We start from the raw sequence: 21,589 nt of genomic DNA, 5'->3' as shown, positions 1-21,589 counted from the left end.
TTGCCCAACCCGCGAGATGGGGAAACGCTAAAGCGCCCACGCGTGTCCTGTTACTGCCCTGGGGCGACTCTGTGACCGGACAGGCGGTGCCGCTCAGGGTTTAGGAGCTCAGCTATGGATGGGGTCAGACTCCCTGTGTTCGGGTTGTCCGCTCTGCCCGCAGCCGAGCGCCTTTGATCTGAGCCTCAGCTCCTGCCCGTGAAACAGGCAGAATAATAACACCTTGCGGGCTCGAATAAGGAGCACCACGCGTGTCTGGCACAGAGTCTGTGCTCACGAAAAGGGAAAGTGTCTTCTTTTGTCTTAGGGTCCTTCTAGTCCACTCCGAGCGTCTGCCAGAGAGTGAACTCTTTCATGGTGGCTGCCACGCGCTTCGCCTCTTGCAGGCCAACACGAATCTCAGCCCCAAGATGCTTTGCTTGTTTTGTTTTAATTTTCCCCATCAGCATTTTACTGAATGTTTACACGCGAGACCCTGCTAGATGCATTACTTCCTCCCCTTCCGTCAGTTTCTAGTGAAAAACAAAAGTTTCATTTTTCCACCGCTTGCACCTCTGCAGGTCTGGATGTGCAAAGTATATTGCAGCAGAAATGAAATGAGTCGGAGAAGGTAACACAAGGAAAGCTTTTGAAGGGTGTTTTAGAGTGGATCCCTGAAATTATGACCAAGCATATAAGTGATGTGGGAGATAAACCATTGCAAGGGATGTGCTCATTCTTTTTTTTTTTTTTTAATATATTTTATTGACTTTTTACAGAGAGGAAGGGAGAGGGATAGAGAGTTAGAAACATCCTTGAGAGAGAAACATCGATCAGCTGCCTCCTGCACATCTCCCACTGGGGATGTGCCTGCAACCAAGGTACATGCCCTTGACCGGAATCGAACCTGGGACCTTTCAGTCCGCAGACCGATGCTCTATCCACTGAGCCAAACCGGTTTCAGCAATGTGCTCATTCTTTTTAAAAATCTGTAGTTTGTCACTTAACAGTTTTATGATTCAGCATTTCAGGTCATAAGCTAGTTATCCATCCTGAGTCTTACTTGCGGCCAAAACTAAGCTCCCATTAAGTAATGAGATACCCTCTATTTATTCAGGCCTTTAATAATAGGTCAGAGTGTTAAGTATAATAAAGGCCTGAATGAACTATTGAAAATCAGACCCGTATATTGTTTTAGTTAAAGAACATGGGATTACTCTAAGAGTTTTATTCCATTATGTAGTTTATTCATTGAGAATATACTTATTGAACACCAAATCTTGTGGCCAGGAGACATCTGGGAGACCAGGGCTCTGCTTTGCTCTCAAGGTTTATTCTCTCAATTATACTATGAAGTTGGGTACCCTTTAGAAGAGATTTTAAAAGGAGGCACGAAAAGGTGTTGGTAAGGAAAATGGGCGCTTGAGTCAAGCAGCAGAGCCCATCCTTGACTACCATTTACTAACTTGGTGACTTGGCTGTAGGGGTCCGGCACGGCCATGGCATACTCAGCCCCAGGACGCCTTATGTGCCATGCCAGCTCAGCCTGGTTCAGTGACCCTGAGTGGGGGGGGGGGGGGGGTGTAAGGATTGAGAAAAGACAGACAAGAGAACGAAAGCTGGGTCTCGGTGGGACGCTGCTCCCTGATGAGAAGACAGCGCCAGCGCCCACAAGCCGTGTCTTTATTTTATAGCAGATGCCACGAGGCAAAGTAGGGGCGTGATCAAGTTGTTTACAGCATTCCCGTGAGTTTCAACCTCACTTAACTACATGCACCCGAACTCTATCACAAGGCACGTGGGGTGTGTGTTCGTACCATAGGTTCAAGCTTACAACCACAGCCAACTAATTGTGCTGGGAGGGCCCTGCCCTCCAGCTGGGACTTGCACGTGGCAATGAGAGGACCCTGTCTTTTCATTAGTCCGAGGCTTGAACCTGGCCAAAACACCATAACCACACCCCACACTTGGCAAATTCACTTAAGTGCTGAAAGTCTCGGTTACCCCATCTGTAAGTTGGGCATAACATCTACCCAAGGATTGTTTTAAAGATTAAATGAGAGTACATGTAAAGCTGTTAGCCCTGGACACATATTAACCATTGTAATTATATGCAAGTACTATAGAGGGGAGGGAAAGATTGAGTATGGGGATGAGAAGTATTTCATAAAGAGAGATATTTTTGAGGTGGACACTGAAGCACAAATAAGGTTTTGTTCCACAGAGAGGTAGGAGACTGTCTAAATGGAGCTCTGGGTAAAGGGTGCAACATGAACAAAGGCAGAGTGGGATGCATGCCTTAACTATGACCCAAAAACCCCAAAATAATTGGGTAGTGTCATAGTGTTAAGTGGTAGGGTGTATAGGGTGGGGCAAAAGTAGCTTTACAGTTGTTCATATGGAAAATAATACAATCCTATATAATAAAGATGTAATATGCAAATGGTCGTTATGTAACGACTGACCGCATCACAACCGGATCACAGATCAGCAGGAGGGTGGGGCAGTGAGCTACAAGCAGGCAGTGGAGAGCTATGGCAGGGGGGGGGGGCAGCGAGCTACTGGTGCACAGATTCATGCGCAGGGCTACTAGTAATAAATAATAACACAAGAATAAACTGTTTTCCATACTTACAACTGTAAACCTACTTTTCCCCCACCCTGTATTTTGGGGTATAGCAGAAGATGAAGCTAGAAAGACAGGGGCCTCACTATGAGAGCTCTCATGGCAAGTTAAAGAATTTGGACTTCATTGCTTTTAAGCAAGGGATGACAAGATCAGGTTTATTTTAAGTATATATTTATTGATATTAGAGAGGAAAGGAGAGGGAGAGGGAGAGAAAAAAACAGCAATGCTGAGAGAGAATCATTGATCGGCTGCCTCCTGCACGCCCCACACTGACGATGGAGTCCATAACCTGGATATGTGGCCTGACTGGGAATCGAACGGTGGTCTCCTAGTTCATAGCTTAACCACTGAGCCATGCCTTCCGGGTGATCAGGTTTATTTTAGAAATATAACTTTGGCAGTGTTGTGTGGAATGGTCAGGGGTGGAAATTAGAGTCAGGGGCACCCTTAAGAGAAGGTACTACTAAAATTGAGGAAGAATATTAAAATCCTTAATTTTGGCATGGGAGCAGAGAGGAGGGACCTTATTGGAGAGACATTTTAGAGGCAGATGGAGGGCAAAGTGAAGTCAGTAATGACTCATTTCTGGATTAGGTGACCAGGTAAGTAGTTCTCAAATTTTGCTGTGTAGTTGAATCACTTGAGAAGCTTTTAAATATTTTGCTGTTCTGTCATACCTCATGGCAATAAATCAGAAGTCAGGAGGGTTAGGAACCAAGCTTTAGTATTTTTTAAAGATTTCTCAGCTGATTCCAGCTTATATCAAAGTGTGGGAACCACTGGTCTAGGAATGGGTAAACTGTTATCATTAACTGAGGTGGGAATGGATTTAGAACATACTGTACTTATAGGGCCCTAACTTGATGCTAGTCACTTTTACTTGGATCATCTGGTATCACTCTCATTTTACAGATGAAGAAACTGAAGTTCAAGGTATGAAAGTAGGATGTGGGAGATACATGGTGAAGGTCAAGAATGTGGTTGAGGCCAGATATGTCTAGATGTTGGAATCACGAATATATCCTCTAGGCTGGGAGTCATAAGCTCAGGTAGCTACAAGCACCTTTCAGACAGTCTAAATAAGTGACACTGTTGGGTGGAATGATAGGGTGTCAGATGGGTGGAATGATTGGGTGTCATATGGGCTCAGAATTGCCAGATTTTGTTTTTAAGCCAAATATCCAGATTTGAATGGGAAATTTTTACATGTTTTAAATGAACTATTTCAAACATTTTAATCAAGGCATGTTTTGGGACCTTGAGTAACTAGTTTGTGATCTCTACCAGTTTGTGATCTCTGCCTTAAGAGCTTTGTATGAGCTGCTTAAGATTTCTGTAGAAAAGTTTGACTAGTACAAGTGGATCAGAAGGGCCTGCCATTTTTCTTCATTCATTCAACAAATATTTAATGATTGCTAACTATGTGCCTGATAAAAACTTTATAGCAATAACTTTGGAGGTTTTTTTTACCTGACCTGTAGTAAAGAATATATTGTACTATGATCCAGCATGTACACACACACACACACACCTGAAAAAAGTTGTACATAAACAGTATTGCTTTCTGGGACAAATGCCTTCAGAAAGCAAATGAAGGCATTTGTCCCAGAAAGCAATACTGTTTATGTACAACTTTTTCTTCTATTTCTAGTTCATTATTACAAAATGCTAGTAATGATCCACTACATTAATCTCATAACTCACTAATGGGTCACCACTCAAAATGAAAAACTGTGTGAGAGGGAATGCTGGATTGGGGGTGGGGGCTATTTTCATTCTTGTTTTACAAGTGGAAAAATGAAGACATTTGTGGTTTGCAAGAATTACAAACTTGTTACTCACATAAGCATAGAGAATTTTCCCAAGGGAAAAACAACCATAGGCAGCCAGAGTGGGCCGTGGGATGTACATAAGGGGGAAGCAGTTCTGGTTTGACTGAATGAAGTCTTTTGTAAGGAGGAGACATATTTGATATTGATTGACAACAGCTGTTCTTGTAAAAGATCTCATACCAGAATATTATACTGAGGTGGACCAGGAGAAGTGAGGTAGTGAAGGAGACACCTCGGGGGGTTAAACCCTGGTGTGGGAAGAAGAGACCTTGCAGGAACAATGCTAAAATGTTCTAGACATTTAGGTTTGAAATGTGTTTTGAAAAGGAGGGAATTCAGAACATAAACAGAGCTGATGAGGATAAGGTATTCTTTGCAATGGTTTTCTTGGGTAAAGGTTTCAAGAAATTATTAAGATATAGTGATGATAATTTATCATGTATAACAGGAGAAGAAAGGAAGCCCCTTTTGAGCACAGGCTTTGTTCCAGTTCCTATCTTATCTTTTATCTTGTTGAAAAAAGGTCAATATTTTGGCAAAAACAATACAGCAATGTTGGGTTGCAGCCTCTTGGGAAGCTTCTTAGGTGAAACCTGACGCTGGCCCCCATAGCAGAGGCAGGGAGAGGCCAAAGAAAAAGGCAGGCATTGTTCCAGATTGGTAGGTGGCAGGTTAATAAGCAAGGGGATTTACATATGAGTCCTGGTTTGGCTGGATGAAGTCTTTTGTAAGGAGACATGCTCGATATTAATTGACAACAGCTTTGAATTTGGTACTTTCACATACCATCACAGGTTCTGAGCTCAAAATACCTGTGAGATAATAGTTTTGGGTAATTCCCCCCCCCCCCCCCCCCCAAAAAAAAGGCTGTGCAGCAAGTGTTTGAACTTCTAGGGAGGGTTTTTATTGATTCACAGAGGTACCATGTCCTAACTTTTAGAAATATCTTCCACTATCTTCCTTATGTTGAGTTGAATTCTGAACCCTGTGTCATTTACTTATTATTCTTACTTCTGTCCTCGGGCTACACAAACAAATTGGCATGAAAAGTTATAGAAGAAAAAAAAAGTTAGGGAAGCGATCATGAAAGTGCTCCTCCTAAGGCATTTTTCTTTTCAGGCTAAAAATCCATGAACAGTTTTTCATTATAGTATATAGCTTCCCTGTTCTTCAACATCCTGAGAACCAGATTGTCATTGTGCTTACTAAGAAGCTGTTGTGGAATATGTGGTTTCTTAAAACAGCACTTCCCATCCAACCTTTTCAATTCTGTGATTCAAATGGAATCTCCCATTTATTGCATCACACTTCACTGATCTTGGTTGTTTGGGTTGGGCTGGGCATTGGACCTAAGCTGAGAGAAAAAGGGCCTCCCCTACCAGTTCATGCACTAAGTTCTATTGGGAAGAATAGAAGAAGCAAGTACGCTGCATGTGGGGAGTGCCTGCCTCCCCATTGTTCATTCAGTATCTCTTGCACTTCCATTCCTGTTGGGTGAGTGAATGAATGATTAGTGAAGAAACTGTGAGCCTGCGCTCTGGCACTGTTAGCAGCCTTGATTTTAGCTCCTGTAGAGAAGCCACCCTAAGAGACTGAGAGGACTTGTTGAGAGGTGCAGAGATGAGAGGAGGAGGAAGCCCAGACAGTGTTTGAGTCCCTGATTACTGTTGTCCCTGAACCTTGCTGCCATCTTACAGTTAAAAGGACTCATCCTTTGCCTCAGCTAATTCCCATTGGGTTTCTGTCACTTTTATTAAGTGCTGGGTAATAATACTGACATGGAGGCCAGAATTAAAAAGATTGTCTCCTGCAATATACAGTTGTGTGTGGCCATTTTGGAGCCCACTGGGATTGTATCTCCTTTGTTTTTAGAATGAAGCTTTGTATTTTCATAGGTACTTTTTGAGATGCTTTCCTGAAATTAAAGTTTAATATCACTTAGTAGTGTGAGATCAAATGCATTGCTTCTGTTGCATAGCTTAGCCTTTGAATTTATAACCTTTGCATATTTTTCTGTTCACTGCATCAGAGAATCTGAAAATTTTTTTTCTGTTATAGGTACAGAGGGACCAGGTGTCAGCATCTCTGAAGAGAGACAAAGTTTAGCTGAAAACTCTGCAACAACCGTTGTTTACAATCCTTATGCTGCCCTTTCCATAGAGCAGCAGAGGCAGAAGCTGCCAGTGTTCAAGGTACATTGAATAAGCATGTTCAGTCTGTAGACCTGAAGTGTCTGCAAGAACTTTATGCTTGGCACTGAAGCGCATAGTGTCTTCTTACTCTTAATGATTCTTTAGAACACAAAGAACTCAGAGACACCCTTATCTGAAGCCATTATCTTTTCAAAATATGTGTGTTAGTTAACCTTATACATCTGGAAAGTCCTTACGATTTTTTTCAGTTAGATCTTCCATATTGAAAACTGAACGAAATGGAATGATGTTCTTTTTTCTCCTCTTTGCTTTCAATTATGGGCAAATTCAAACATACAGAAAAATAGAGGAAATAGCGCAGTGAACTTCTATGCATCCAGCTTCAACAGATTACCAACATATGGTCAATTTTGGCTTGCTTTTTTTTTTTTTTTTTTTTTTTACATTTTTTATTGATTTCAGAGAGGAAGGGAGAGGGAGATAGAAACATCCATGATGAGAGAATCTTTGAGCCCGCAACCCGGGCATGTGCCCTTGACTGGAATCGAACCTGGGATCCTGTCCGCAGGCCGATGCTCTATCCATTGAGCTTAACCAGCTAGGGCATTGGCTTTCTTTTTAAAGGCTATTTCTTTAAACAAGATTAACTGGAATATGAGGTGGTTTCTGTTGAAGAGGTTAACTCCCACTGAGACAGTGACAGGATTTTGGTGTGTTTATTGCGCACCATGTGCACATTCAGACAGTTGATTTCATTAGTATCTTGTCATCTCACAAGAGACCAAAGTGTAAACAAGAATTCAGAATATGTTTGTTTAAAGTGAGCCATGGTTCTTCAGTACAGATGGGCCCAGTCCATGGACACACTTTCTCCCTGTTGCCAAGTCCATATGGGAAGCCATATTGTAGTTGGGAAGGAGCTCAGGGCCAAAGGCCATTCGAAGGATATTTTTTCTGAATATCCCCTGATGTAGGGTGATGAACTATACCTGCCTCATTCAGTGCCTCTGCAATGACCCAAGTTGTGTGGTCACCAGCACCCCTGACTCTCTCCTTCACCTGGACAGTGCTGGGTGAAAGCTGCCAAGTTCTTACACGTAGGGATTTCCATTGTCTAGACTGCTAATCATTCCTCTTTTATTTATTTACTTATATAAGCATTTTAAAAATGTTTTTATTGATTTCAGAGATAGAATGGGAGATGGAGAGAGGGCTAGAAACATCAATGATGACAGAGAATCATTGATTGGCTGCCTCTTGCATGCCCCCTTCTGGGGATGGAGCCTGAAACCTGGGCATGTGCCCTGACCGGGAATCCAAGTGTGAGCTCCTGGTCCATGGGTTGATGCTCAACTACTGAGCCACACCTGCCAGGCTAATTCCTCTTTTATTAATATGTTCTTTTCCCAAATGGATATAAAATGGCAGCCTTCTTAATTTAGCCAAGGGGCTATTTCATTAGAGTTTTACATGGCCCAAAATATTTTTTTTCTTTGTAATTCCTTTTATTATGAGTGGGTTCACATATTTTTCATAACTTTACCAACCATTTGAACTTGCTTTTCTGTGAACTATTATGTTCTTTGCCCATTTTCTATTGTCTTTATCCTATTTTCTCGCATGAATTATTGCTGCATCAAAGAAATAAGCCTTTTGGCTCTGGCTGGGTAGCTCAGTTCCTTGTGACCCAAAAAATTTAAGCACATACTGACAGTCGGGATTTCTTTCTCAGGTGGTTAACCTCATCCAGTATGTGTGAATGTAAAACAGTTTGACCCTCAGGAGATGAGCTTGTAGATTCACTGTTGCTTCCTCACCATTGAGGACACAGTTTGAGCTATGAGGAAGTGTCTGGACCGCGGTCAACCCCACACACATCATCTGTGTGCTGTGTGATCTTTACTATCTGTGCTTCTGTTTTCTTATCTATAATATGGGACTAATGTGTATGCATTATGTATATTTGGATAACTTTATACTCAATTGGAATTGTATTAGCTTATACTGACACCAATAGTACCTAAGAGTTGGAAATACATTTTGATAGTTCTTTTAAAAATTTACTTTCTTGCAATGAACAGCTCATTTCATAATGTTTAAATGTCTTTGTTTAGATCTTTTGAGAAAATGTATGGCTCTTTACAATGTATGCTTCTATTTTTTCAGCTTAGAAATCATATATTATACTTGATAGAAAACTATCAAACAGTGGTGATTGTTGGAGAAACAGGATGTGGGAAAAGCACGCAGATCCCACAAGTGAGTATGTATTTAAATGTGTCTGCACTTCGATTTGATTGGAAGGGTTTTGTAACAAGAACTCTACTTAATCGTTTGCATTTTTACTATCTTCTCTCAGAGAAGAAATATTCAGCCTAACTGGACATATTTTTATTAAACTTTTATTAAACTCACAATTTCTCTGATTAGTACTGAAGTAACAGTCTTTGATTTATTATAATTCCATAACAATAATTAAATAGCCATATTCTGAAAGTAACAATGGGGACTGAATTACAGAGGTGTAATGCATAGTTTTTATCCTCAAATAATTGTAGTTGAGAGGAGGGGTAAAATGAATATTGCTATAGTTGTAAATAAAAATTGATTATTATAGAATTACAGAGGAACACATGTGAAGAGGTAGTCATGTTAAATTACTGAGAGATTATCAGAGAATAATGATAATTAGTAATAATAAAAGCTAGTGAGAAGTATTATAGTAACTGTTACATAAAATAATCACTTTAAACAATATTTAATATTCATTTTGGATTTTTAAAATGCATATAATCAAACACATAAACAAATATATGTACAAATAAGTATATAAATAAATCAGATAAATGCATATAGTCAAATTTTATGTATACTAATATAATTTAATGGCATATACACATGTATATAAAATCAAATTATTTTTATTTAATCTAAAACATTTGTATGGTTGATATTTACATTGAGCTATCCCTGTGTGTACTTTAAAAATCTTTGTTCTGCAGATTTAGCTCTGTTCCTTTTTCCCCCCTTCCCCTCTTATCACTGTTCTGAGTGACTCATGGATAGGTTTTATTCCTTGAAGCAGCCATAGTATATGAAAATTTTTAAGACTGGGGAGTCAGAATGTTGAATTCTGCCTTGATTCTTCTGATTATCATCTCTGATGTGAACATAAACAAATTGCCTAACATTTCCAAGCCTCAGAACCATCATTTGCAAAATAATTTCCAAAATATCTGTCGGAACAAGAACCATCTGTCATTTCTTTTCTCAGTGATTTTAACACAATACAGCGTGACCTCGGGGAGACGGTTTCTGGAGAAGTGGTGTCACATGTATACTTAGATGTGATTTTATTTGTAGTACCTTGCAGAAGCTGGCTGGACTGCTGAAGGAAGAGTTGTAGGAGTGACCCAGCCTCGAAGAGTGGCTGCTGTTACGGTGAGTTTCTGTTTTTCCTTTTTGTATTGCAAAGACTCCATCTGTGTCTTCTATTTCAGTGACTTATTTTTTGTTGTTTCCTAAAAGTTCCAAATGAATATGACATTACTCCTTAAGAATTTAATTCTTCAGTTTAAAAAGAACTATGACCTGATTATTTTTATAAGATTGGCACCTGTACATTATGAATTTTTAATTTTATATTTTTTACTGATTTTGCGAGAGAGTGAGAGAGAGAGAAACATTTATGTGAGAGAGAAGTATCCATCTGCTTCCTCCTCATGTTCCCCAACCAACTGAGCCACACCGGCCAGGGCACATTATGAATTTTTTAAAGTAATAACAAAGTACAGAGTAAGTTAAACAACAAAAACAAAAAACAAAAAAATAAAGAGGAAAAAACCCAAATCTCACCATCCAGCAAAAAGATTGTAAACATTGTGAACATTATTCCAAGCTTCTCTTTTATGTTCACTAAAGTTGAATGTTTGGCTGGATGGCTAGAAGTAATTTTATAAAAATGGGATCATAGCCATGTATTTGCTTTTGTTGAATTTAACAGGAGAGGAAACCGAAGTGAAATAGGAGTAGTTATATATTGAACTTTGGATCAATATTTGTTCACCACAAGATTATTAAATCTTGAAAACAAATAAAAAAGATTAGAAAAAAGCTTTAGGATGCTACTTATTTTGAAACTATGTGATAGGTAGTTTCCTGTTCAAAGAGTAAATTAGCACATTTATTCTTTCCATCTTTTCCTCCTCCATTTGTTATAGATGCAGTTCTATAATTCTTATTTCAAGATTTATAAATATAGATTCTTTTCTGTAATCATAACTATCACAGGTGTTTAATTCTAGTTAGTTTTAATGTTCATCACTAAATACTTTCTTGTTTTGCCAATCTTGAATTGTTCATTTTGTTTTATTTATTTATTTTTTTAAATTAAATCTTTATTGTTTAGATTATTACATTTGTTCCTCTTTTTTCCCCCCCATAACTCCCCTCCTCCCAGTTCCGGCCCCACCCTCCGCCCTCACTCCCCACCCACTGTCCTCATCCATAGGTGCACGATTTTTGTCCAGTCTCTTCCCGTATCTCCCACACCCCTTTCCCCCCCAAGAATAGTCAGTCCATTTCCTTTCTATGTCCCTGATTCTATTATAATCACCAGTTCATTCTGTTCATCAGATTATTTATTCACTTGATTCTTAGATTCACTTGTTGATAGATGCATATTTGTTGTTCATAATTTGTATCTTTAGCTTTTTCTTCCTCTTCCTCTTCTTAAAGGATACCTTTCAGCATTTCATATAATCCTGGTTTGGTGGTGATGAACTCCATTAGCTTTTCCTTATCTGTGAAGCTCTTTATCTGACCTTCAATTCTGAATGATAGCTTTGCTGGATAAAGTAATCTTGGTTGTAGGTTCTTGGTATTCATCACTTTGAATATTTCTTGCCACTCCCTTCTGGCCTGCAAAGTTTCTGTTGAGAAATCAGCTGACAGTCGTATGGGTATTCCCTTGTAGGTAACTGAGTTTCTTTCTCTTGCTGTTTTTAAGATTCTCTCTTTATCTTTTGCTCTTGGCATTTTAATTATGATGTGTCTTGGTGTGGTCCTCTTTGGATTCCTTTTGTTTGGGGTTCTCCGCGCTTCTTGGACCTGTAAGTCCATTTCTTTCACCAGGTGGGGGAAGTTTTCTGTCATTATTTCTTCAAATAGGTTTTCAATATCTTGCTCTCTCTCATCTTCTGGCACCCCTATAATTCTGATGTTGGTACGCTTGAAGCTGTCCCAGAGGCTCCTTACACTATCCTCGCATTTTTGGATTCTTTTTCATTTTGCTTTTCCGGTTGGGTGTTTTTTGCTTCCTCGCATTTCAAATCATTGACTTGATTCTTGCGCTCCTCTGGTCTGCTGTCGGGAGTCTGTATAATATTCGTTATTTCAGTCCGTGTATGCTTAATTTATAGTTGGTTCCCCAATATAACATCGAGGGTCTCATTAGTTTTCTTGTAGATCTCATTAAGTTTATCGGCAGCTTCTAAACAGTTCTTGAGAGACCTTAAACGTGTGGTTCTGAACTCTATATCTTCCATTGACAATTTTGTCCTGTTTCTTTGTCTCCGCATTTTGTTATGCTTCCTTGGTGCACCCCCTAGTGGTCTTTGTTCGCAGTCTTATTGTTAAACCTTGATTGTTGTAGCTAATACCAGGGAGGGTTTGACCTCCAGGCCAAGTGGCTATGAGAATCAGCTGTGTCAGCAGTGCGAGAACTTCTGTCCTCTAGGGAGGTGCTAATCTAGCCTTTGCCTGAGGCTATCCGGCAAATGCCTCTGTGCAGGGCTTGGGCGGGGCGGGTTGCACAGGATCAACAGGGTGGGCCGGAGAGAGCAGTTATGGCGGCTCTCAGTCCTGTCCCCAGGGGCTCTGCCTCTCTGAGTCCCAGCACCCGCTGCAAAGCTGGGAGAGAAAGCTGCACTCGCTCTGACCGAAGCCAGACAGTCCCGCTTCTCCCGTTTGAGTCTGGGTCCCTAAAGACTCTGTATCTGGAGCTCAGAGTCTGCGATTCCCTCCCGATTGAAAATGCCAACCGTGCCCTCCGTCGCCAGCCTGCTCCACACACTCCGCACCTCAGAATTTGACTTCAGCACTGCACCTCCTCTGAGTGTCCGTATGCGTTTCTCTTTCCTCCTAGTTGTAGGACTTCCACTCAGCCAGCATTCCTGTGGTTCTGGGTGATGTCCGTTCCGTCTTTTAGTTTCACTTTTGAAGTAGTTGTTCAAAGCAGCAAACTCCGGCGTTAACCTATGTCGCCATCTTGGTTCTCCCCCCGCCATCTTGGTCCTCCCTGCTTTATTTTTTGATTGGCTAAATTTTATATGCCCAGGATTGTTTGATTGTGTTTTTTGTTGATATAAAATTCTTGATTCCACTGTCTTTCCCTGGAAACTGCAGACATTGCTGTCTTGCCTTTGGCATGGAGGATCACTATGCAGAAGTCTAAGGTCCATCGGGGGGTTTCCCCCCCTACTTCCTGGCTTACTTTTTCTGCTTGAATGCCTTAAAGATTGTTTTTGCACCAGGATGTCTTGATGCTGATTGCTGTCTCATTTTTTCTTAAATATGGAAGAACTTTTAACCTTCAGGTTTACATCTCTTTATATCAAGCTGATTTTCTTTTATTATATCTTGGAAAATTTTTCTGTTCCATTTATTTTATTCTCTTTCTAAGAGTATCAATTAAGTATATATTAGATCTCCTTTGTCTATTTTTAGTATTTATCACCATCTCTGGAATCACGTACTCTTCCACTTTGTTTTGTGAAATTTCTTTTTTTATTTTTTTTATTTTCCCTTTATTGATTAAGATATTACAAATGTGTCCTTACCCCCCCAATGTGAAATTTCTTTAAGTCCACAATTTTCATGATTGTTTGTAGTCAAATTTATTCTGTTTTGATTCCTATCGCTTCTCGGCCTTTTGGCTAAGATCAAGTGTATTCTGTTTTGATTCCTTTATATTTCTACGTAGGTCTCATAATTATTTGTTTGATTATTTTTTCTTAATAGATAGAGAAGTGAATATTTAGAATGGGAGGAGATATTATAATACATTATAATTTTAAAAAGCAGATAATACCACAACATTTTTTAAAAATCAAGAAAAATAACAGTGTTTTTATTAATTGACTGACACATTTCTGTAAATTTTTTTTCATGCAATATTTCCCCCCTTTATTGATTAAGGTATTACAAATGTGTGCTTATCCCCCCATTCCCCCCCCGCCCCCCCAATCCTGCCCTCACCCTCACCCCCTGTTGTTTGTGTCCATTGGTTATGCTTATATGCATGCATATAAGTTATTTGGTTGATCTCTCCCCCTTACCCCCATCCTCCCCTACCTTCCCTCTGAGGTTTGAGCATCTGATTGATGCGTCTCTGTCTCTGGATCTGTTTTTGTTCAATGGTTTATGTTGTTCATTATAATCCACAAATGAGTGAGATCATGTGATATTTATCTTTCTCTGACTGACTGACTTCACTTAGCATAATGCTCTCCAGCTCCATCCATGCTGTTGCAAATGGTAAGAGTTCCTTCCTTTTTACAGCAGCATAGTATTCCATTGTGTAGATGTACCAAAGGGTTTTAATCTACTCATCTGCTGATGGGCACTTAGGCTGGTTCCATGCAATTTTTGACTGCTTTTTCATTGATTACCTCTTTGTATGACAACTAGAGGCCTGGTGCACAAAATTAGTGCATTTGGGGGGGGAGGTCTCTCAGCCCGTTCTGTGCCCTCTCGCAGTCTGGGAGCTCTTGGGGGATGTCCTACTGCCTTGGAGGCAGGAGAGACTCCCATCACCTGCCAGCCACGAGTCCGGCTTCTGGCTGAGCGGAGCTCTCCCTGTGGAAGTGCACTGAGCACCAGGGGGTAGCTCCTGCCTTGAGTGTCTGCCCCCTGGTGGTCAGTGTGTGTGATAGTGACCAGTTGTTCCACTGTTTGGTTGATTTGCATATTAGCCTTTTATTATATAGGATGATTTTCTGTTATTTTCCTACAGAGAAAGTAGAGCAGTATTTTAGTGCTACTCCAGCATGGTTGATTCAGATTTGCTTTTTATTATTGACACTGTGTTCCTTTAATTTTGTAACTGGCTATTTTTATAGCATTGTATAAATTTTAGGGATTGTTCTCAAATTTGGGGAAAGCCTTCCCAGTTTCTTTCGTGTCTTGACTGGCTTCTGGTCTGTATGTTTGAGACCTTGTTTCTCTTTGACTCTTTTTTGACTTTGCATCTGTTCCTTACACTGTTTTTAGCTTAAGCTTGTGATTTCTTTGAAACTGGATTTCTTTGGCTGAAATTTCCTTCTGTTCTTTTGGGTAATACTTTTAAAGTTTCTTTTTAAACTGCTTTTTTGCTTGTGTTCCTTTCTTTCCTTTTTCTTCATTAGCTTTAAGGAAATGGGCTTGTGTTAGTATTTTAAAATTTATTTCAAATTAGGCAGAGTCTTTTTTTAAATGTTTTTATTGATGGAAGAGAGAGGGAGAGAAACATTGATTGGCTGCCTTTTGCACGCCCCATACCAGGGTTGAGCCCACAACACCGGGATGTGCCCTGACTAGGAATTGAACCAGCAACCTCCCAGTCCCTGGGACGATGCTCAACCGACTAAGCCACACCGGCTAGCTTGTGCTAGTACTTTTAATGACTGCAGAATTGTGAGGTTGTACTGGATAATGAGTAGCCTCTCACCAAATCTCTTATCTTCCTTTGCTGGGGGATCGGATGGGGATCTTGCGGTACACTCCTTACTTAATGGTTTAAAAGGTCTGTAATGGCTCAGGTAAAATTCTCTGGGCTCTCCGATTTGGGATTTGCTTCCTGCTCCTGATTGCCTGCCTTTCCTCCTCAATTCCTCTCCCTTGTGATTCTTTGCCTTCAGTGTGGGTCTCCCACTGAGACATTTTGTATGTCTTCAGGGCCTGGACACACTGCTGCTTCTGTCTTCCTAATACAGGATTGTCAACCTGCCTTTAGGGTGGCAACACATTAAGGGAGCCAGCAGCCTGCTCTGGTTGTGAGGAGGCTGGGGCTTCTCAGTCCAGACCTCACAGTATTTGGCAGTGTCCTTCCTAAGTAATGGTTTGGGCTCCTGGTGTTTCCTTCTTTCATTGAAGGTGGAGTTTTGGGTTGATAGTATGTTTTATTCTTTTGTGGTTATAAATTAGCTCTGAGAAAGGGCCATCTTTACCTGGACAAGAAATTCTGTTTCCTTGAGTTATGTTTGCTGTGTACCGAGTTTTAATTACTGTGTAATACTTTTCCCAAAGTTCATTTTCTAATTGTCTTCAGGTTAGAAATTACTGGTAAACATTTCCCAAGTCTTATGTGTGTGTAAAAAAAGAGATAACAGTTTGGAAACCACTTAGCCTTTTACATTACAAGAGATGACTCAGTTACTTAAATTTTTCCTATTTATGGTTTGGGATCCCAGCTCTTAATCAGTTTGGATTTTAGTTCCAAATTTGTAGCCATGGATAATTTCCATGAAACCACATGCTTTCTCTGTAAAGAACCAGAAGTGTATAAAGTAACCGTGTAATATTAATAGAGTTGTCAGGTTTGAAATGCTACATCTCAAGAAGTACTTTGTGTGCAGACTGAAATCTGAAAACAATCTCAGAGCCTAGAACAGATTGCATAAGCAGTTGCTAGATCTCTGTGAGAGGCAGTTACTATTGAGAATGTTTATTGCGCTCAGATGGTCTGGGTCTGGCTTCAAGGCTGGGCCCTGCCTTGAGCTGTGATTCTGGACAAGCTCTAAGCCTATCTTATTTCACTTTCTCTTTTTAGGGTATCTAACCCACCCTAAGAGACACAGTTTGTGAAAGTTTGGGACAGAGTATGGCAGGTCGTAGGTGCTCAGTGATTTTTTTTTTTTATATCCCTTTCCCTCTATTTATTTGTTTTTGTCAAAAAATATTTATCCTGTCCAATAGATGAGCTTATTGGGAGTAGAACTTAATAGAGGCAAAAATCTATTAAAAAGCCAGTAGATTATGACCTTTCAAATATTAAATGGTGTGGTCATAAATAAAATTTTTAAAAAAGTGTTTGAGGCCTAGGCTGGGTAGGTCAGTGGGTTAGAGCATTGTCCTGCTACACCAAGGTTATGGGTTTGATCTTCCGGTCAGGGCACATACCGGAATCAACCAATGAATACATAAATAAGTGGAACAACAAATCAGTGCTTCTCTCTCTCTCTTCTCCTTCCTCCCTCCCTCCCTCCCTCTCTCTAAAATTAATAACAAAAAAGAGTTTGATAACAAAATACATATTTTTTAATAGAAAATATATAAACAGTGAAATAATATGACTAAATAGTTTTGGCTTCTTCCTTGTAGATTATATTTTTTTGGAGAGGGTTGGTTCATTTATGCTTATTCTTATGCCTGTTTTCCCCATCAACTCCTAGTATGTCTATGCACACATTCTCCATTTGTGCCATTTTCTGAGATTTATTGTATAATGATCCATAGGGTTGAAATTGAAACAATAACAAAACCATCCTGGTGAAATACTGGTTATCGGGAAATACAACCTGCGGAGGTAGAGCCATCTAGGATGAATTTCTAGTTTCATAAGATATTTTGAAAGACGGTGAGGTGTAGACCAGCTGCTGGATGATTGGTTCTGTTTTGGCCTTCCAGGTCTGTAATTTCAAGTTGTTAGGCAGAGCCACTCCTGATCCTCATCTGCTCTCCAATTTCTTAAACACTGATGGCCAGATAACTCCTGGTGTGCGTGGCTTGGGGAGCTACGTGCTGGGACACTGGGCTCCTGAGCTTGAGGGTGCTGTGGCCCAATGGCTGTAGCAGTAAACTCTGCTTCGGGACACCTGTGCCTGCCCACATTCCAAGCCCAGGACTCAGGGACTACATGGGCAAGTGGCGTCACATTGGGTAGATGTGCCAGGTCCCCAGGGAATCTCTGTAATATTGCTTCCCTTTGTTTTTTTTTTAATTAGGTAATTTATATAACAAATGTTACACGCTTTATTTTCTTTTAAACTAAATTTTAAACATTGCTCTTTCACTTTTATATGTATTCATTATTTCAGATATTTTCTATTAATAAGATAATAACTTGACTGTCCTTGGAGAGGTAGGAGATCTTGCTGTCAGATTCTTTTTTTCAGTTTCTTACACTCACCTTTTGTCATATATTTGTGGGTAAAAAATCAACCAATAATTTATGGTCTTCATAATATATTATGTACTTTGTTTTCTAGCTTTACTTTATTATGTTAACTTGGATTCTTGGTTAATCTTCTCATTGTCTCATCTGCCCTTTTTTACTTTTTAATCTGCATTCTTGTCTTTATTTCCTCTTTTAATGGTTTTGGTAGCTGGGACACTGTTACACATTGTTATAGATTATCTTGCCCTGGAAACATTACTCTTTTGTTCCAAAGGGAAAATAAATTTGGCCCAGTATTGAATTTGATCATTCCTGTTCCCCTGCCTTCATGGTCCAGTGGAAGGTGCTTTATTTCAAGGCATGAAGACATGAAAATTTTTGCCCGGTTGGTATATGAAAGAATAGAGAAGGCTTTAGGAACAGAGTGAATCTTGTCATTTCTTCTGCTTCCCTTTTTGATTTGGCCACCAGAAATCTAGAGCTGAATTTGTAGCTCAACTTAAAAAACTGGCATATCTCTGTTTTTAAATTTTGCTCATTGTCCTTGATCTTTTTAATTCAATCTGTCATTTCTTTGATCCTGATCTGTGACATCTTTTTTTTTTTTTAATATATTTTTATTGATTTCAGAGAGGAAGGAAGAGGGAGAGAGACATAGAAACGTCCATGATGAGAGAGAATCATGGAGCGGCTGCCTCCTGCAAGACCCCCACTGGTGATCGAGCCCACAACCTGGGCATGTGCCCTTGACCGGAATCGAACCCGGGACCTTTCAGTTCGCAGGCCGACACTCTATCCAGTGAGCCAAACCGGCTAGGGCATGATCTGTGACATCTTTATGGGATTCTGTTTTTATTGCGTATGTTCTTATAATTGCCTCAGGTTGATTATAGAGTGAGGTGAGATATATAAAGTTAATAAATCACAAAGGTTATCACACTTGTTCTCTAATAACCTGCCCTTTTACATTTTCCACTATGTTCACATACTATTTAAAAATAAGTGACCTTTATATTTTCCTTAGTATGTGCTCTGTGCAGTAATTTCTATGTCTCTATTTTCAGCATGATCTTTCTTCCCAAAGGTTGCAGGGAGAGTAGCTGATGAGAGGGGTGCAGTGCTGGGCCATGAGGTGGGCTATTGCATCCGCTTTGATGACTGCACTGACCCGCTGGCTACAAGAATTAAGGTGAGGTGCTCAAGCTGCTTTTCCTAGTGTGAATAAGGAAGATGATTATTTGGGGGGGAATTAGAAACATGCTGCGTTACTGCTGATGGGACGCTGATACCATGGCCCTCAGGGAATTTAGTCTGCTGGGAGGTACAGAGCCTTGACTCTTAGCCTTAAAAGGACCTTGAAAGGAAGGTGAAGCCCTTGGTTCTACAGAAGAAGAGGTTGAGGACCTGGGAGTTTGAGTAACTTGCCTAATGTCATGTGCCTGTCAGTGATAGAACCAGGACTCAAAGCTGTCCTTTCTCATGTGTTTTTACTGTTTTCTAACGATCCACATAGCTGTCTAAATACAGAAACTTGCCTATAGAAAGGCCTAAAGACAGGGACAAGGTAGTATAAATTGATAAAGTGTAGAATTTAGTTTTACTAGTTAGGCCTTTCTAATTTTTACATGAAAATGGATTTTACGTGTATTTTTTTAACCTACACGCTAATATGAAAACAATTAGTATCAATAGTAATTAACATACAATCAACTCAACAGAGTATCTACTGAATACCACTATGCTGGAATCACATAGTACTCTAAAACCATGAATGAGAATGCTCGGATGAAATGAAAATAGGTTATTAGAATCTCAGTTAACCTCTCAATTTGCAACAGAGGCAAATTGGAAATAATGAGAATAGTTAAATGAACAATGTAGTAATTTATAAAAAATAGAGACCTGTTTTCCAAATTTCTGTATTTTGTTACCTTTACATTCATTTTACTAGGTAAAGGGAATATTGTTCTGTACCATTAAATATATTTAAACGAGCTAATTTTTAGATAAATTTCAGTGACTTATGTAACCGAATGGTCATAATTTCAAGGCACTCATTTCTTAACTGGTGGCCTGTCATTGGTGGCAGGTTCTCAGTTTCACTTCAGAGTGTCTATGTGGCAGCTGTTCCAGCTCTAAGAAAAAAATTATGAGAATATATCCTGCTCTTATAAACAAAAAGCAAAAACACTAAGATATAGCATGTGAGGGAGATAGTTAGCCTTGTTAAAGTCCTGAACTGTTTGGTTGAGAGTCACAATATCTAATTCTTGCTGCATATTTCTAAAGCATTTTGTAAACATTCATTAATCCTAAATGATAATATCTGACATTCCTGAACACTGTGTCCTGGGCCCTGTGCTAAACACTTTATGTGTGCTATCTCAATTCTCACCGTAACCCTCTGAGGTAGATACTTTTATTATTTCCATTTTACAAAGGAGGAATCAGGCTCAGAGAGGGGGTAACTTGCCCAAGGTTCACCCAGCTAGTAAGAGATAGAGCTAACTAAGATCTGAACCCCCAGCAGTCTGACACAGCTCATGTTCTTAACTACAGTCCCTTTTGGCCTCCCTCAAATAAAATCAGTTGAAGCTGAGGTTCATCACCTCAAGAGCTGCAAGTCCATAGCTTTTGGGACATTTTAACAAGTTATGCCATACTCATGGCATTCCCTTGGGCAGACATCGGTTTGTCTTTACTGCCTGCTCAGCAGTGCCAGTGGTGCCTGCCCAGAGGAAGTGAGGTTTAGCCAATGCACAGATAGTAAATGCAGGTGAAATTCAGCTAAAAGAATTGCAGACCCCAGCTGGAGAGCTCATGTTTAAAGTCCTGTTTGTGAGCAGTTTCATTGCTTGATAACTAAAATGCTGGGGCATTTCTTCATTGTCCTTTGCGGGAATTGTCTTGTACACTTGCTGGTAAAAAGGTTGTTTAGTTGCACTTGAACTTTTTAGAAAAAAATCATTAATATACAGTATAAAAGAATTATTTCTAAAACTTTTGTGTTTTTGTTTTTTAGTTTCTGACGGATGGAATGTTGGTCAGGGAAATGATGGTTGATCCTTTGTTAACAAAATATAGGTAAATGTCTTCTTATGATAACTTTCCTAAAGTTTCAGAAGTACAGTATATAAGTAGATTGAAAAGGCAGTTGTGTTAGTAGCTAAGGTTCACGTCCGTGTTCAGCTACCCTAAAGCTTTTGTCCTTACCTTGGCTGTTTAGACCCTTGATGTTTTTCTCAGAATTTACAGACAGGAAAGGGCAAATTAAAATCCCTGATGTTATTTGAACAGTCTGTGGACTTGTCCTTTGTATCTTGCCTCTGTTACGTGCCAGGATTAATAGTGTCTTCAGAGTTGCAGTACAGAACTGGGCAGCATTTTGTTGAATGTAATACTCAGAGTCCAAATAATTACACTTTCTCCCTCCTTGTGTGTCTTTATCACTCAAGGCATTAAAATTATCCATCCAGGCTCTGGTATTCTGGGAGAGGATGTCACATTTGACTCCTGGTACACATGCAACACAACTGTGATCATGTGGCCCTTTGTGTTCTTTTCTTCAGCTTAACAGTCTTTAAGTGGTTGGCCTTGTTCCAATTTGTATGTGCTCTGTGGGGTTATATGTTATAATTTAAAATCAGGTATGAGATCCCCTTGGAATCCAATGTGGGTGGTAAAACTTTTTAAATAGAGCAATAGATACACCATTTTCTTCACCAGCATATGTTGAAGTCACCATTTTTATTAGCTTAAGAATTTCCTCCTTGTCAGAGAGGAGTTATTTGCTTTATTTTGATACAAGGTGATTGCATGGGGGCTAAATACCTAGACGTCC

The 21,589-nt window shown here is 39.8% G+C and overlaps 1 protein-coding gene across 3 annotated transcripts in view; it reads left to right on the top strand.

Annotated features, from left to right (window-relative positions):
- Nucleotides 1–21,589, top strand: part of DHX35 (DEAH-box helicase 35) — a 65,381-nt gene that overhangs the window by 383 nt on the left and 43,409 nt on the right. For all 3 annotated transcript variants that reach the window (XR_009454198.1, XM_059707079.1, XM_059707078.1), the window contains exons 2-6: nt 6,499–6,632; nt 8,760–8,852; nt 9,957–10,034; nt 18,833–18,937; nt 20,771–20,832. Coding sequence is in view for 2 of the 3 variants with exons in the window: in XM_059707079.1 (XP_059563062.1) it covers nt 6,499–6,632; nt 8,760–8,852; nt 9,957–10,034; nt 18,833–18,937; nt 20,771–20,832 (472 nt within the window). In the remaining variant the exon portion in view is untranslated. The remainder of the gene's footprint in view (nt 1–6,498; nt 6,633–8,759; nt 8,853–9,956; nt 10,035–18,832; nt 18,938–20,770; nt 20,833–21,589) is intronic.

This window comes from Myotis daubentonii, chromosome 8 (assembly GCF_963259705.1).
Source record: "Myotis daubentonii chromosome 8, mMyoDau2.1, whole genome shotgun sequence".
NCBI lineage: Eukaryota > Metazoa > Chordata > Mammalia > Chiroptera > Vespertilionidae > Myotis > Myotis daubentonii.
This window is presented reverse-complemented; position numbering and strand designations above follow the sequence as displayed.